This window comes from Fistularia commersonii, chromosome 5 (assembly GCF_037954325.1).
Source record: "Fistularia commersonii isolate RoL2024-O1a breed Wild chromosome 5, RoL_Fcom_v1.0, whole genome shotgun sequence".
NCBI classification, from domain to species: Eukaryota; Metazoa; Chordata; class Actinopteri; order Syngnathiformes; family Fistulariidae; genus Fistularia; species Fistularia commersonii.
In genome coordinates this window covers 6502700-6521039 of record NC_141288.1, presented here as the reverse complement: position 1 = coordinate 6521039, position 18340 = coordinate 6502700, and the positions used below count along the sequence as shown (strand labels likewise).

Here is an 18340-nt window from a genome sequence, read left to right as displayed (position 1 = left end):
GAAGGTGTGATGCTCAATGTTGTTAGTGGCTATGCCCCACAGGTGGGATGTGAGTTTGAGGAGAAGGAGAAGTTCTGGAACAAGTTAAATTAAGTGATGCAGAATATCCCCAGAGATGAGAGAGTGGTAATTGGTTCAGACTTCAATGGGCATGTTGCTGCAGGCAATAGAGGCGATGAAGAAGTGATGGGCAGATCTGGTATAAAGGATAGGACCACAGAGGGACAGATGGTGGTAGACTTTGCAAAAAGAATGGAAGTGGCTGTAGTGAACACTTTTTTCCAGAAAAGACAAGAACATAGGATAACTTATAAGAGGGGAGGCAGGAGCACACAGGGAGTCGATATCTTGTATAGATGAGGTAACCTGAAAGAGATCAGTGACTGCAAAGTTGTTGTAGGTGAAAGCAGTGCCAGACAGCATAGGATGGTGCTTTGTAGGATGACTGGTGACAAGGAAGATCAAGAGGACAAAGGCAGAGCAGAAGACAAAGTGGTGGAAGCTGAAAAGAGAGGAATGCTAAGTGGTTTTCAGGGAAGAGTTGAGAAAGGCTCTGGGTGGTCAAGGAGAGCCTCCAGATGATTGGAGAACTAGAACTAATGTTATCAGGGAGACAGGTAGGAGAGTAAAGATGGAAAGGATGTACAACAGGTCCGGGTGATTAAGGATAGAGAGGGAAATGTATTGACAGATGCTAGAAGAGTGATAGGAAGATGGAAAGAGTACTTTGAAGAGCTGGTTTATATGGAAAATGAAAGAGGCAAGGGTAGAAGAGGAGACTATTGTAGACCATAAAGTAGTAGAGATTAGTAAAAGTGAAGTGAGGAATGGATTGAAGAGGATGAAGAGCGGAAAGGTAGCTGGTCCTGATAATATACCTGTGGATGTGTTAAAGTGTTTAGGAGAAGCAGCAGTACGGTTTCTGAGTAAATCATTCAACAGGATCTTAGAGACTGAGAAGATGCCTGAAGAATGGAGACGAAGTGTGATGGTGCCCATTATTAAGAATAAGGCAGACGTGCAGAATTGTGGCAACTACAGAGGGATAGAGTTGATGAGCCATACAATGAAGTGATGGGAAAGAGTAACAGAGACGTACAGAGAAGGCTAGAGGAAGCTGCATTGTGTTTTTGTAGACCTAGAAAAAGCATTTGAGAGTGCCAAGAGAGGAACTCTGGTATTGTAAGAGGACGTCTGGAGTGGCAGAGATGTATGTTAAACTGGTGCAGGACATGTATGCTAGCTGTGAGACATTTGTAAGGTGTACTGAAGGGATAACAGAGAAGTTCAAGGTGGGACTCCGTCAGGGATCAGCTATGAGCCCCTGCTTGTTTGCAGTGGTGATGGACAGGCTGACAGATGAGGTTAGACAGGAATCGTCACGGACCATGATGTATGCAGATGACATAGTGATTTGTAGTGAGAGCAGAGAACAGGTTGAGGAAAATGAAGAGAGGTGGAGGTATGCACATGAAAGGAGAGGAATGAAGGTTAGCCACAGCAAGATAGACTATATGTGTGTGAATAAGAGGAACCCTGGTGGAATAGTGAGGCTACAGGGAGTGGAGACCAAGAAGTCGGAGGATTTGAGGGACTTAGGGTCAACAGTCTAGAGCAACGGAGAGTGTGGAAAAGAGGTGTAGATGGGTTCAAGCAGGTTGGAATGAGTGGAGAAAAGTGTCGGGGGTACTATACAATTGAAGACTATCAGCCAGAATGAAAGGAAACGTGAACAAGACAGCGGCGAGACCAACAATGCTGTATGGCCTAGTTACAATGACAAAAAGACAGGAGGCAAAGCTAGAGGCCGCACAGATGAAGATGTTAAGGTTCTCTTTGGGAGTGACCAGGATGAATAGGATCAGGAATGAGTCTATCGGAGGAACAGCACGTCAGATGTTTTGGAAAGATGGTCAGAGAAGCCAGACTGAGATGGTTCAGTCATGTACGGAGAAGGGATAGTGAATATATATTACAGATGCTGGAATTCCAGCTGCCAGGCAGGAGGTCTTAAGGAAAAGAGAAGATTTATGGACGTAGTGAGAGAGGATATGATGTTAGTAGGTGTGAGAGAGGAGGATACAGAGAATAGGGTTAGATGGAGAAGGTTTCGCTGTGGTGACCCCTGAAGGGAAAAGCCGAAAGGAGAAGAAGAAGATATACAGAAGATCACGATAACCATCTAATACACACGCACACTTATAAAACTAAGTACTAAGACTCATTTTACACCTAAAACACTAATATTATTTTACTCTTACTCTGACTTTATAAATAAAGTCAAGTTTTCCAAGATTGACAGGACATTTTTTTTTTTGCTTAAATTACATTTCGGCAATACAAGTCAGTCCTATGTGTCTTATCAAAATAAAAACCTCGGATCGTCACTGATTCTATATTTTTGGTAACTGGCAGTTTGTTTTTTAAACAGCACAACGTCACTAGTCATTTTAAATATAAAATGACGAGTGAAACTGACATTAAAACTAGCTACTGAAAATTCACATTGAAATCTGCAAGGAAACGAATAGAAAAAAATCTGCTTAATGGTGATGAGAAACTTGTGAGTGCTCCTGTCCCTCACCATAAGCCCCCCATGAACGCCGCTGCCCCTCAGGTTGGGGGCGTACTCTGCCAGGTCCACCGAGCGCAGCCACTCCATCACCCGGTGGTTCGTCCACTGGGAGATTTCTGCGGGCGTGATGTTGTTCTGAGCACGACGGGGATTAAAATGCAGACTTAGCATTGCACATTAAGACCTTAACATTTGTGTCGTGACATCCTGTGTTTCACCTCGTCGGAGGGCCGCCGCCGTAGACAGTTGGGGTCGAAGGCATTGAGACGGAGCACCTGAATGGCCCTCTTGATGCTGAGGTGATGGAGGACACTCCCTACCTTCAGAGACAGAAGGTCCTCCTGGAAAACACCATCAGTTTTAAATCTCAGCACGGCACTGGCAACAATTTCCAAATACACCCCCACTTTTTGTAATTTCTTAAAAATAGATGACTACCAGATTTATTGATCACTGTTGATAGCCAGATTATTTCCTCAGATTTCCTATTTTCTCAAATATCACATGTTTCTTTTGTTCAAAATAGGAAAAACAGTAAGCCTCAGGATGTAAATTACCTTAGACGTGATCAATTACATGATAAATCGTCCTCACTTGGGGAACGTTTCACACCTTGCAGTATGAAAATACACTAGACTGCATTCACACAGAGCTGCGCTTAGAAGCCATTAGTGTTAATTGTCTTGCCCAAGGACTCTCTGGCGTGCTGAAAGGAGGAGCCAGTAATCAAACCCAAAACCAGCAGGCCCACTGGGCAATCTAGGTTAATGCTAAGGGCACTCCAAGGGGTGACACAAAAATCAGGGAAAAAAAAAAAAAAACAACCTTCACTTATATTAGAGCTAGTTATTACTATTACCTCTTAAAATGGAAACACATTGATTCAAATGTAAAGCAATGCTCAATTTATAATACTACAAATGAAACTACCAAATAAGTCTCCCAGCCCCCCTCCTCTGATTGATTTGGTTTATTTTTAGTTTTGGTCTCTGGGGGGAGGAGCAAATTTACAGACGTAAAGCGTACATAACTTGCCAATGGTGGTGGGTGCCAGTTAAAATTTGCATTGGGCATCACATTGGTCAGGATTGATAACTATTAAAGCCTTTTTTTTATGTCAGCCAGACCCATACAACTGTTGGCACCACTCTTATAATTACCATGACATTATTTGTGCCTGTTCCTCTCAGACCTCATACCTCTCTGGTCCTTTTCTCTTGCTCTCTCTCTTTCTACCCAAGCGGCAGGGGCAGAAGGTCGCTGACAGTGAGCTACGTTCTTTTTTGCCGTAATCTTAATAATTAGCTTCTCAGACCGCACACCACACAAGGGTTAATGTGATCACTCTCACAAGGACGAGCACATTCTGTATACCTGAATCCTTGCCTAAACGCCCTGGAAGTCATATAAGAGCAGACGGGGAGCAAGTAGGCCAACCCCTAAAGTAGCATGCGATTTTGCTGCCCTTTCCTGGGTGATAAGGACTTTGACCATTGGCCATGAGAAGTCCATCACAAAGCAGCAAACTTCAGTGGGCTGACCTGCGTCTGTTTACAATGAGGGTCATCATCTTGGTCTTTTCCTTCCGGCCGCTCCCCTCAGGGGTCCCCTGGTGAATCAACCTCCTCCATCTAACCCTGTTCTCTGTATCCTCTTTAATCTCACCAGGTAACTTCATTTCCTCTTTTACTACATCCATTAATCTCCTCTTTGGTCTTCTGCGAGGCCTCCTTTGTGGTGGTATTAACTTCAGCATCCTTCCAAAAGTATATTCACGGTCCTCTGTACATGAACGATCCATCTCAATTTTCGCTCTCTGACCTTCTCTCCAAAACATGAACGTGTAGCTCAGTGGTAGAGTACATGCTTCGCATGTATGAGGTCGTTGGTTTGATCCCCGGCATCTCTGCTGTAAGTCGCTTTGGATAAAAAAAGAGTATGCCAAATGACTGTATCTATTCTGTATTCTAAAACATCTAACATGTGCTGTCTCTCTGATGGACTAATTTCTGATCCTATACATCTAGGTCACTCCCAAAGGGAACCTCAACATCTTCATCTCTTTGACCACCAACTCTGCTTCCAGTTTTTTTCTCAATGCCGTCTCAAACCACACAGCATTACTGATCTTGCCGCTGTCTTGTACAACTCTCCTTTCATCCTGGCTGATACAATTTATCACGCATTTCCCCGACACTTTTCTCCCTACCTGCTTGAATGAGCTTCTTCACAACATTGATTAATAGCCTAAAAAATATTGCTCACATAAAAATCTAAAACTATGAAAAAAAGCAAAACAATCCAGTGAAAATAAAAACTTGAATCTTGTGTAACGCAGTTGGACAGGAAATGGCACAGGAAGGAACTGAAGAATGGGTTCCATTGGGGGAACGTTCCGGACTCACCACGGTCATGAAGTGCAGCATGTGTCCGTCAATACGAGCCTCATCAAAGTGACTCTTATACTGCGGGAGGCCGATATCATCCAGCCACCCTGAAAAGTTACAGCAGAGGGCTAGAGTTAACACCCAGGTCTCGGCACCTTCTCCGTCAGTTCAACTCCAAGGCTGTCGGACTCACTGGTCACCCAGTTGTGGTCCAGTTTGCCCATGAGATCCTGTTCTTTTGAGCCCAGAGCCTGTAAGGCCAGCTGGAGCTTCTTCCTGTGCAGAGGCGGTTTCATCCCCATCTCCTGGCCACAGCAACAGGAAACACACATCATACAAAAACATTCAATAAGCGATCATTTTCAGGGATGCAGCCTGATAGCAGTACCTTCTCCAGCTCATGCTGCGAGGCTTGCAGGAGAGTTTGTCCGGATTTGATCCAGCTCTGTCCCTGAGGGACGTACATGCCAAGGCCCTGCTCGTGGAGCCACTCGCAAACTTCCCCTTGGCCCCAGCTGGAGAAGGGAACGTCAGCAGAACTGATGACGACATGGAGGGAGAATCCACCCGAGTCAGCCCCGCAAAAAGGATGTGATAGAGACAAGTCAAAGAATTAATGTGGTTATTAATGATTTGACCAAAAGTGTAAATAAAAATGATAGAAAAATGTATGTATGTAAAATTTATCAGTTATCAGAACAGTGTCCATCGTTGAACGTGGTTTCTAAGGTTTTGACACACTGTTTATTGAAGACTTGAATTTTTCAGCTCTGAATTTCTACTATGAAGTATCGGTTAATTTTAAATCTGAAGTTTTTTTAAGCTCTTCATTCTGGTAGGAAAATGGGTCAATCATTTTAACCCTTCCTGCCCACCAAGCACATTTTTTATTTTCTATATTATTAAAGAAGGTCGATAATTTTTGTTCCTTTTGTCAGTTAATTTCTTCATTTTCGAAATCATGAGAAATTACCTTTGAAAATCAATAAAAAGTCTAAATATTAAAAAACAAACAAAAAAAAAAACAACATAAACTTTCACTTTCAGTTGTCTATGAATATTACTTCACCTACTTGTCTTTTGCGTCACGAGACCACCCCAGACGAGGGCCGGCGGTGGCTCGGACGCCGCCCCTCCTGAACTCCATTTCTGCGCTGTCCTCCAAACTCAGGGAGGTGGAGTGACTCCTCTTCAGCCTGCGGACCGAAAATTAACATGAATGTCCCCAGACCACAATGATCGGTAAACGCTACCGATGGACCCCTAATGCTTACCTGCCGAGGAACTTCCTAAAGCCTTTGGATTTCTTTTTGGCTTCTGGGGAGGAGGGTTGGAGGTCTGGAGATCTTGCAGATGGAGCACCAGCCAAGTCCAGGTGTTCTGTGCCTTTACATTCTGCCTCAGCTGACCAATCATGGCAACCAATTTGGAGGACAAGAGCAACAGAGGATTTTAGTCCACTTGTCATTAAGCATCAGATTCTGGAGGAATATGGGACTGCTTCAACAGACTGGTGGACTAATAACACTCAATGTATTGATTTCTCATTTATGACTGAAGAGAAATCTCCTGATGCTTGACTTGCTACCGCTAGAGGTCTAAATCAGCATCAAGGATGATGGCAGACTGAATGTTTCCGCCCCACACAAACCTTGAATAACCATGGAAAATAAAACAATCTTTCCATGATGACTTGGGCAGTGTTTTCCAACATCTTTGAAATACAGTTGAGCTTTAATGGTCAAAGTAGAAATTGCAAATCCCTGATTGTGACTGGTGTGTCTCGTCTGACCCATATTCTTTAGGTGACAGGTGGTATTAAGTACATGAGTAATTTCAGGAAAATGTATCAGAAGTAAAACACACCTGAAGGAAGTTGACTGAGATGTATTTATTAATCCTGAAATCAATGTGCTACTGGTAAGTAGTCTGTATCATTCAGCAGCTGCAAACACTGACATAACAGCAAAGACATTGGGCAGATGTTTCATGTTAATGGAAGATGAAAATCTCTTGATAACAAATCCAGCTTTGGATTTAGAACATATAAAAAGTTACATTGGGATGACTTTAACATACCAATTCCAAGCTGTCAATGTGAGGATCTAAACCAAATGGTTGACATTCCTGAAATGTCATAACCAAAATTCAACCTAATCTGAACATCTCAACAACACTGAGTGTCCAGTTGAGGGCAGAGATTCAAGCAACTGATAATTTCTCTGACAGATCAAATATCAAACAGTCAAGTTATAGATTCTGATCTGTGACAAGTGATCAGTCAGGCTCCTGACATTTAGCACTTCAGCAGCTTTGTAAAACTCAGACGTTTCACAGAGGGTCACATCAGTGTCAGTATCCTGGTGCTGCACTACTGTACTGTACCTAACAAAGTCGCACAGGCTTTAGCAGTCTTCACAATTAAAAAAAAAAAAGCAAGAGACTGAGTTACAACCAAGTAAGACAAAACCTCACATCCACGGCCAAAGTGTTGATTTTTGGACGTCGGAATCTGGAGCACATTCTTACCAAGATTGGGTGAGCTGGCCGCCTGCTTCCCCCCCCGCAGCTTGAAGAAACCCCGTCCGAAGGAGGAGCGGCTCTTCTTGGTGCCAAAGCTGTCATCGTTTGTAGTGATTGTTTTTGGAGGGGAAGATGAAGAAGACCTGGCTATTGGTTTATTCTGCGAGGAAATTCAAACAAAATACGGGAAGAGGGAGTCAACCCATGTCAAAACTGTATCACTGACAAACCACTAGGGGTCAGGCACGCACTCTGAAGGCCTGAGGGCTGATTCGTTGAGATGCTTAAGAGTGAGTGCCCCCCCCGCAGGGAGAAGTTGCTCTGATCCGGCAAGAGAATTCCAGATTTAAGAGGGAGTTAATGTGCTTTGAATGTTTAAGGCTTTGTATAAAAGTGTTACCTGGTTGGAGTTGCTCGGCTGTGGAATCGCTGAGGAGCTGCAATAAAAGGATGCTTCATTAGAGGACACTGTAAAGGTAATTGTCCCTCAGTCTTCCACTCAAGTCAATCCACATTTAAATCATTATGGTAAATAGAATTAAAAAAGAAAGGAAGCCAAATGGAATAAAGATATTTAAGATAACTTTTACATAGTGTAACCATCTGGAAACCAGTCACATATCATGGTCTGCAGTAACACCAGGACTGACATTTAAGTCCAATTAGTCCAGGTTAAAGAAAAATAGTAAGCTTTAAACGAAAAAAAACAAAAAAAACACAAAACAACCCAGTAATCAAGACTGCATTAAGGTAATGAATTAGTGAAGGAAATGTACTCATAAAAGGTGAAATTAAAGTATTAAGTAATGGAAAAATAGCACCGTGTTCATCGGCAATAATATGTTGTAATGCTATGGAAAATAAATTATGTGATTTTTGGTCTCCTCCTCTCAGCCTGCCTGCTAAACTCCGGCCCATGATTTCAAACGGAAGTAGGAGTTACTATAGTTCCCTTCTATTTCTGCATTCAGTGAAAGAATTACTTAAAATGCGTCTTTCCTTCATGTTGTGACTGAGGAGACTTTGATATCTCCATTACCTTTCTGCCGCCTGAAGCTGCCGTTCTCTGTCCAGCTCGTTCATCTCCGACAGCACAGCAATACACGGACTGGACTGAAATGAAACAGGATTGTCAGGAAGTATCTTTATGCCGTAAATCATGAGGAGCAAAAGCTCAGGGCTCCTGATATAAACAAGCTTAAATGGGGGGCTGAAATGTTGGTGTTTTCTTGGAGGTCTTCAGTCTTTCCTGGAAGTCTTCAGTCTGGGTTTCATCCTTTGTCAGATTGTTGTGACCAGAGGTTGTGTTTACCTCGCTGGAGCTCCTTCCTGTTGCCCCCTCGCCCTGATCCAGCTCCACGGCAACAGGAAGCGAGGGGTCATCGGCAATATCGGCATAGTCATCTTCCTTTGACTTCTCTGAGAGAGACAGGACAGTCAGTGTCGAATGAACAAGTCAAACAATAAACTGTGGACAATGTGACCCAGTTTTGTTGAAATTCTGATTAGTTTTTAAAATCTAATATGCTAAAGTTTAACTGAACCAAACCTTTGTTTATTTATTCAGGCTTTTATGTAAATTTTTGATGATTAAGTGGTTTACTGTGTTTTTATTTATAATTATTCAATCTATAACTGTCTCCTGACCATGATGACTTACTATGTTAAACTGATTTAACATTTTCCAATTTTACTGCATACTCTTTGTAACTTGAAATCGAAGTTTGATCTTTTATTATTATTACATTTCTTGTACACTTCTTGTTCACGGGCTAAACAACTAATCATTTTTACATCATATCACATTTTCTCTGTTATATGACTCACTATGTAAAAAAATAATGTATATGTATTGAGTACCCATCTTCTTCTGGCATGCTATTTTTTCCACCAAATTTTGTTTAATTGATACAGATACAATCAGGAAAGACATATCTCAATTAAAGAGGTCAGAAAAGGCAAGGTGGGAACATATAGCAGTGAATTAGTGTCGTGATTGAAAACTTAACTCTCCTCTCATCAATAGGGCCAATTGTCGCAGCTAGTTCTGACTTGAAAATAGTGAAAATAATGCATCAGTGAACTTCTTTCAAACACTGTCTGACCTTTGACTTGCTCCAGAACCTTCATGGTCAGTGAGGACTCCAACTCTTTGATCCTTTGCTCCTGTAAGTAAATCAAATGACACCTTACACTGTTTGCAGTGTAAGGTGTTATTTACAGCCATGTTACGGTATTATACCTTCTCATCGTTGGCTGACATCAAGGACTGTAGCGCCATCTTCATCTTCATCATCTCAGTATCTGGTCAAAAACAATTTTCAAACCCGTTAAAAGAACACAGCATGTGTTTCATGTCTCAGTGTGTGCGTGTGTGTGTGAGTGTGAGGGGCGTTACTTGGAAAGTGAAAACACACAGCTCTGTGACAGCAATGACACATCATGGGCTGCTGAATGATTTTCACTTCGCTGCTATCTATTCAACCCTGATAAAAGATAGATAAGATATTTCTTTGACTGATTCATTTATTTTGAGGCCCTCGACCCTCTCTTGAGTCAGAGCTGTGCCGTACATGGAGGACGCACAGTGGCCCCTCGCTCTGCCAGATCGCGGTTTATTTTACTGCTTGGGTTCAAACCCAGTGCAGAGCAGATGCCCGCGCTGCTGAGTCCGAACAGCCGGTGGAGTTTTGGTAGAGTCATGGTGATATCAAAAATCACCTCTTAAGCAGGGAACCAGAGAGAAGGAGCATTTACAGAAAGGGTTTCTATGCTTCTAAACATATCGATGACTGTTGTTCCTGCCGGGAGATAATGACCTACATTCCATTTCTGTTAATTACGTTTACAATCAGATCAGTGTAAGATGACCATTAAGAGGTGAGGAAGCTTAAGTTCTATGTGTCAGGGTTTACAGTAAAGTACAGCTCCCTCAAACTTGAAACAAAAGTCTTACTATGATGTTGAATGGCCAAAATGTATCATCTTATTAGTTTCCGGGATCCATTAGAATCTGAATTTGCAGGTTTTCCATTAAGACAATCTGATTGGTTTGTTGTTTCTACATTTGCATGCCAAAAATTCCAGTCAAACATTTCCGAAAAAGCGGTAATGGTGACAAAGAAAAGCCCTTCCAAGGATTTCCAGGACGTGCGGGGTTCCAGCCCATCCATTTATGCCCACGACGACAGTAGCGTTCTGATTAGGTTAAACGCTAGACTTTTATTTCTATGGGTGACAAAAGAAAGACATCACCCTGTGCTTGTCACCCTGATACGTCAATTTGAAATTGTATCTGCATCACGTCCGGTACTTTTAATCAGATATATCAACTATTTTTCCTATAAACACAAGGGGACTCTGGCCCCCTTTGTGAAGTATAGGGCATATAGGGAGGAGGGCACAGAAGATGTGTTTGATCCAGGCCTTCAGGCAGGTTAAGGAGAAGTAAAGCCAGACCTCATTACAGTCTACACCAGGGATGTCCAAATGTTTTGCAAAGAGGGTCATATTTGGTGAGGTGAAAATGTGTGAGGGCCAACCCCACTATCACTCTGGGTGACTCTGGGTCTTCCATATTTGAAAACCACATAAAATGAGGAAGAAGTCTGTCTGGGGAAAAAAAAAAAAATCAGGAAGATCAAACATATCTAGTTTCATTTGAAACATTACATATTATTCACTATTACTCGGTCATTGAACTTCTAAATTCAAAACATGTGAACAGGAAAACACTAACAGTGATATTATTCAGAAGTACAAAACACTGAGGGCCGTATGAAACCTTATATTACTCTGGCGAAATATAAAATAGATTTTTGTAAACTGTGTTTTATACTGTGGCCAACAGTGCTTGCAGCCACATAGTATTGATTTTATGACAGAGGCTGTGGGCCGGTGTAAATTTGAACACAGACCGCATTTGGCTTGCAGGCCGGACTTTGGACATGCCTGGTCTAGACAGTCTGAAATGTAAGATAGTGAAAAATAATTATCAGAGGAATTCTGTCCTGTTTCTCAATCCAAATGAAAGAAGCACCGGTTATTTCTTCAGGCGATGGACTGGGGGGGGGTCTGATGATGTTGGAATGTGACATGCTTATTTATAAAATCCTCCTAAATCCCTCAGCTGAATTAAGCGATGGATTCATTCAAAATGGAGGAGAGCTTCCAGACAGCCGTGAAACCAGCCCCCACCTCTCTCTCCAACCTCGCCTCTGCCATGGCCGTCCGTCCTCAGCCTCCTCAGCTCGGTCTCCCGGTCCTCCAGCTCCTGCTCCAGCAGCTGCAGCTCCTCCTGCAAAGGACAGGGCAGGAAGTCATTGCTCTTTTCTTATCGCCACATCTCTGTGCCAATTAGCCTCGGAGGATCAGAAATTATTTAGCCTTGGTTTCAAGATTAGTCTTATCGTTCAAAGCAAAAGACTTGCAACACAGTAGGGCTGTAACTTTCATTATTCAATCAAAACTTTTATTACTTCAAATTATCTACTTGCGGATACAATACACGCTTCATCATAAAGTCCTGATCATCACACAACTACAACTAGAAACAGATGGCTATTTTCACGATCGTGTCAAAATTTACATTTTGACTTGTTTTATGTTAATTCAATTACATATTGTAGCCGCTGATTCTGTCATTAATAGGTAAATTAAGTGCCTGCACAGTTACTGTCATCAAAACCTATTTGCTTGCATTCGCAGATTATTGAGTTTAGTTTGATAACTTACTTCTGTTAACTATCTCACAATTGATGCACTTATTAAGTGCTAGTTTATGGGGAAGATTGACAGATCATACTGTTGGTCTGGAAAAGGATGAATCAGCCCATTCAGAGTACTAATAGGACACCATGCTCTATTATTAGGCCTTCTGATACCAGGTATGTAAATATTGATCTCACATGTTTTCCCACACTGCAGGACATGCAGCATGAATGGAATAATTGGCTGCAAAAAAACAAAGAAACAAAACAAAATAAAAAACCTTAGTGGTAATAATTCACTTTACTGAATCGACATATTGAATGAAATTGTAAAATTAAAAGCTATATCAAATCATAGCAAACAAAATAAAATATTTTTTTTTGAAATTACTTAGAAAATCTTATATCACAAAACTGGGCTATTTAGATAATAGGTGTATTGATTTTGATATTTCAATTGGTGGGCCAAAGGTACTAGCGTGCTTTTACGTAACTTACGTAACTATAGGTTTTTGGGGGTATTTCTTTGGGGGGGGAGAGGTCAAACACTGCTGAATATCATTATTGACAAGAGCAATCTTACTTTCAGCTTGTTTAGCAAATCAGTGCATTAGACTTATCAATATCTGATGACCTAACCTCGCAGTTACATACTGTAAAGCTTAACATGTAAGTCAGTGCAAAAAAAACAAAAAAACATGTTGGCATGTTATGAAAAGCTACATGATAAGAATATGTACTTGGTAAAGATGCAGCGACGCATTGATAATCAGAATGCACAATAGGAAGTGTAGTGACCATAGCAAGTGGAAGGACTTACAGTGAGAAGAGAAAGTCAGGAAATCAAGAGTGCAGCGGTAAAAGGATCTGAGGGACCAGAAAGAGGACAAGCAGAGGCTGGAAGTTAAACTTTTGGTCACCTCGTCTCCAGTGAACCAGTCAGCATTCCACTGGTGATGCTTGACACATTAGCATTTTGCAGAAAGTTGTTAAGTTCATAGAGGAGGGTGAGGAGTCGGCAAAGGAGAGGACAAGGGATGAGCATAGATCACAGGGTCGGGGAGGGAATAACATGGTTTTTAAAGAGGAAAGGTGAAGTCTCCTGACATGAAAGACAAAAGGCTGTGCTCAGTGGAGGGCATTCACACTCACTTTGGTAGATAAAAGTTTCTTCTCATACTGGAGTCTTTCATTCTCAATGTCGGTCACCCTAAACCTCAGCTCCGTTACTTCCTGGTACAAGCCCTGGGGAGGAGAAAAGAACCTCCATCAGGGTCACACTGAAGCTTGCACGAGGTCATTTAATATAGAGTGAGTAGGGCTGGTTTGTGTTTAGACTTTTTTTTTGTTAAAACAGTTTCTGCCAATGAGAAACAGCGAGTTTCTATCAAAGACGCTGAACTCTAATTTTGGATTGATATCCCTCAGGAATTAATCTGAGAAGCAAGAAACCTGGAGGAGCAAGGAGGAAATTCTGGTATTTTTACAACACAGGGTCTATTTCCCCTACAACCAAGGGTTGGAATGATTGATGTGGACCAAAATCGCTGCAATTGGTACAGTATTTAGCAAGATAGCATTACAGAGGGCAATGGCTCAAAGCAGTCCATCCACTACAAAAGGTTGGGGGGGGGGGTCCTGTTGGTGAGGGTTTGCACTGACAAAGGCTGATTTTATAGACACTTTTAAACAAAAGGCCAAAAAAAAAATTGTTTTTTGGTGGTACATCGCCGAAATGCTGCATTTATTGAACTAATAGCCCGGTTTGAAGGGACTATTTGGATTGGGATGCCAGAGGACAGTCTACTTTTGAAGAAATCCAACAGTTGAGCACATCTTCAAGAAAAAAATTCCAGTGGAGGACAGAAGCAGCTATTTTCTTTGAATGTTTTGTTTCCGTGACTGTAAACCGATTTATGCCGTCAGTCGCGCAGGCCTGACCCTGGTGCAGAGTTTTGTGTGTTATATGTAAATAAATCACCTTTTTTTTTGTAAGAGCATTTTGGAGTGCAGGTTTTTTCAAAATTCTATAAGTCGATTTTTTTTTTTTATCCAGCACCCATTTCAAACTGAGCAGCGGATGTGCATGTGTTTTTCTTTTCTGACCCTGGTGCAGCCTTTGCTTGTTAAGAGTTAAACAAACACAGCTGTATTATTCAGGCAGTGATGTGAATTATTCTCTAGGATTTAATGCAGAACAAATTGGAGCTGAGATGGAAACAATAATAAACACTACCAGTTGCAGGCAAATCCACAATCAAGCCTATTTCATGTCTGGGAACACCACATATATGTCCTCATTAGCAGATGGGGTGGATGGAAACTTTGACTTTCCCAGCCCTGTGGACCCTCAGACAGGGAGGGGAGAGGTGTGGGAGGGAAAGGGGCAAGGGGGGCAGGCAGGAAGTGGCAGGAGCAAAAGGGGGCTGTTTAGGGTTCTTTTGAAGGCCTTTAAGGAGAAGTTCACCCTGCAGCATACGGTGGGCCCGAGGCTGTCCTGCAGCCAAGTGAGACAGATCTTTGTGACTTTTCAAACAATGACTGGCAGGCTGCCAGGGCTCAAGACTCACACATCCAATAAAACCCACTGCAGGTGCATAGGACAGCTTCTGCTCTTCCTGATCTATCTCGGGGGGCAGGCAACAACATGGGTATAACGGTCCACCTCAGGGCTTTTCAAACTTTCCGAGTCAGCAGAAATAGCCACCGCATACCAATGTGCACATTAAAAGAGGCTTATGTTATGGAGACAAAATTATTAAATTCAATTACTTATACATTTTTATTTAATAATGGAAAAAAAATCCATTAATTTTTTTTTATTTGCCCTGTATTTAAACTGAACTTCCAGTTTTCTTGTGGTTTCTTACTTATGACTTTAAACTTTCCTTTCCTTGCAATTTTAAAATAAGTAAATTCTCAAGGGGAAAAATACTTCAGCAAGCAAATGATTATTTCTACTCAATTTCGATGTCATGACTTAGGGTAGTTTTATCTCAAAAGCGCTCATGTGAAGAACATCTTGAAGTTTTAGGTGCCGTCCTTAAAATCTACCTCGTTGTCCCTGTGGTCTCTCTCCACAGCTGTCAGCTTCAGCTTCAAACTGGACACCTCAGTCATCAGCTCCAGCTTCTGGGTCTCCAGAGCTGAGCGGTTCAGCAGCTCCTGTGGATTCAGACGTATCCACATATTAAGCAAAGTTTTGGAACAGTGTTATAGATTTTTTAGTCACTCCTCAACAAAAAAAAAAAAAAAGAAAAGCAAACTCGCACACTTGCAGAGGCCCTACCTTCTGCAGCAGCTCCTCGGTAGCGTTTAGTTTCTCCCGATGATGCTCCAGGCATTTGTCAAGGTCCCGAATCTTCTCACCCTGCACCTCCACCTGGTCTGTTAGGACACTTACCTGGAGGACAGATAGTGACTTCTTTAACTATGCAAACTCCAACTATCATTTGGAGGACATATTTGGGGAAAAAGGGAATGATTCAATTATTTACATTTACGCGAAAAAATCCACATGTGACCTTGACATTCCTGTTGTTAATCGGCCTCAAAATAACCATAAAGGTTTCAAGGACTGTGGGGTGGGGCGGGTAGGTGGGGGCATCTGGTTACTTAACTGGAATATTCAGTAACTGCAGTCTTGTTATATGGAATTATTTTTGCTCCAAATCATCAATTGTGATATGAATGTTACTATAATGACACTCATCATGGGCATTTTTTTAATTGGAGTAATAGTTGTTAATTATTGTCCTCCCAATTTAAAGGGATTGTTTCTGTATCAAGCAAAGTGTGATGTAAATGCAAGCAGCCATTATGATTCAGCAGCAGGTTTGTGAAAGTTTTACAAAACAAAAAGAAAAAAAGAAAAAAAAACTAATATTGGTTTCTGACATTTCTGACTCCCTGTGTGATTGTGCTTGTGAGATGCATTTCTTAAGCAGGAATATGACAATATCCTGGATATTTGGGCATCGATACATTGATTCAAAAACATCTAACATCAGTTGATGATAGAATACATGTGCATGTATGCACAGAATTAAAAACAAATCAATGGCTGTCTTCCTCTTGATTGTCTTTTGTTGGTCTTACATTTATTCTTGCCATCAAACAACGTCTAGGGGTGCGGGGGGTTGGCAGCAAACACAGAGCCATGATGGAGATGGAAACAAAATGCATCTTCATTTCCAACCAAATGTGTCTGTTTTGGAGTCTTGGGTCGGTATTACTCACAAACCTGAAGAATGAGGCATTCTTTGTCGCTCTCAAGTCGTGACAGGCGCTCCTGGTAGACTGACTCTGAGCCGTGACCATTACTCTGAAACGATAAGCAATGTATTCTGATTCCAGTCGGGCGGAAAAAAATGGCCGCAGCAGTGAAATACAGTTTTAATCCCGTATTTGTCTGGAGTCATTTTCAAATGAATAAACAAGAGAAGGAGCCCAAAACAGACTGTAGACGTCCTGTAAATACACCCAACATGCTGAAATGTAAGCAACAGTCTTTGGCAAATCAACAGGTTTCAAAGGAATAACAATCATATACACAAAACCAATACAGCTCTATGACTTTTCAGAGCCTTCAAGATAATTATTCAGACATATAATCTTTGAAACATGAAACACAAGAATCCAGGACTGTGTGAATCCATGCAACAACACCTGGATTTAAATATAAAAAATGTATGTAAATTTAAATCAACCACAAAAGGTTTTCTTCAGCTTAACTGAACTCAACTGATCATCATTTACTGAAGAATGTAGACCTTACAAATGTGCATTTTCATGACTCAAAGTTCCCTTGAAGTAAGATGACTTTCAAGAGAGGCATTGTTCTAACATGTAAGTGGTTTGAAAATTGATTCAAAAGCAAATTCTTCTCTTCAGCATCACACTTCTCCTTCTCCTTTTGGCTTTTCGCATCAGGGATCGCCACAGCAAATCAACTTTCTCCATCTAACCCTATTCTCTGTATCCTCCTCTCTCACACCAACTACCTTCATACTCTTTCTCCCTAAGTCCATAAATCGTCTCTTTGGTCTTCACTATCCCTCCTTTGTATATGACCGAACCATCTCAGTCTGGCTTCTCTGACCTTCTCTCCAAAACATTTAACATGCTGTTCCTCTGAAAGACTCATTCCTGATCATATCCATCCTGGTCTCTCCCAAAGAGAACCGCAACATCTACATCTCTGTAGCCTCTGGCTCGGCCTCCTGTCCCTTTGTCATTGTAACTGTTTCTAGGCCATACAGCATAGTTGGTCTCACCACTGTCTTGTACACCTTTTCTTTTATTCTGACTGATAGTCTTCTATCACATAGTACCCCTGACACTTTTCTCCAGCCATTCCAACCTACTTGAACCCATCTCTTCACCTCTTTTCCACACCCTCAATTGCTCTGGACTATTGATCCAAAGTGCCTGAAAACCTCAATCTTCCCAATCTCCACTCCCTGTAGCCTCACCGTTCCACTCGAGTTCCTCTCATTCACACACATATGCTGCTAGTAACTTTCATCTGTCTCCTTTCCAGCGCATACCTCCACCTCTCTAGATTTCCTCTACCTGTTCTCTGCTCTCACTACAGATCACAATGTCATCAGCAAACATCATGGTCCATGGAGATTCCTGTTGAACTTCATCTGTCAGCTTGTCCATCACCGCTGCAAACAGGAAGGGGCTCAGAGCTGATACCTGATGGAGTCCCACCTCCACCTTGAACTTCTCTGTTACCCCTACAGCACACCGTAACACTGTCACAGCTAGCATAGATGCCCTGCACCAGTTTAACATACCTCTCTGCCACTCCAGACTTCCTCATACAATACCAGAGCTCCTCTCTTGGCACCCTGTCATATGCTTTTTCAATGTCTACAAAAATACAATGCAGCTCCCTCTGGCCTTCTCTGTACTTCACTATTAGCATCCTCAAAGCAAATATTGCTTCTGTAGTCATCTTTCTAGGCATGAAGCCATACTGCTGTTCACAATTGCTGACTTCTGCTCTCAGTCTAGTTTCAGCCACTCTTTCCCATAAGTTCATTGTATGGCGCATCAACTTTATCCCTCTATAGTTGCCGCAATTCTGCACATCCCCCTTATTCTTAAAACAGTCACCATCACACTTTGCTTCGATT

General features: G+C 41.9%; 1 protein-coding gene across 1 annotated transcript in view; it reads right to left on the bottom strand.

Annotated features, from left to right (window-relative positions):
- The window catches only part of LOC147233969 (liprin-beta-1-like), a 46849-nt gene that overhangs the window by 3122 nt on the left and 25387 nt on the right, over positions 1 to 18340 (bottom strand). The window contains exons 4-21 of the mRNA XM_086146646.1: positions 16438 to 16518; positions 15484 to 15597; positions 15249 to 15359; positions 13347 to 13439; positions 11683 to 11782; positions 9728 to 9789; positions 9591 to 9651; positions 8798 to 8904; positions 8525 to 8598; positions 7886 to 7922; positions 7492 to 7645; positions 6237 to 6366; positions 6036 to 6158; positions 5351 to 5501; positions 5156 to 5267; positions 4981 to 5069; positions 2794 to 2916; positions 2585 to 2710 (exon numbers count right to left, since the gene is read on the bottom strand). Of these exons, the coding sequence (XP_086002772.1) occupies positions 2585 to 2710; positions 2794 to 2916; positions 4981 to 5069; positions 5156 to 5267; positions 5351 to 5501; positions 6036 to 6158; positions 6237 to 6366; positions 7492 to 7645; positions 7886 to 7922; positions 8525 to 8598; positions 8798 to 8904; positions 9591 to 9651; positions 9728 to 9789; positions 11683 to 11782; positions 13347 to 13439; positions 15249 to 15359; positions 15484 to 15597; positions 16438 to 16518 (1848 nt within the window). The remainder of the gene's footprint in view (positions 1 to 2584; positions 2711 to 2793; positions 2917 to 4980; positions 5070 to 5155; positions 5268 to 5350; positions 5502 to 6035; positions 6159 to 6236; positions 6367 to 7491; positions 7646 to 7885; positions 7923 to 8524; positions 8599 to 8797; positions 8905 to 9590; positions 9652 to 9727; positions 9790 to 11682; positions 11783 to 13346; positions 13440 to 15248; positions 15360 to 15483; positions 15598 to 16437; positions 16519 to 18340) is intronic.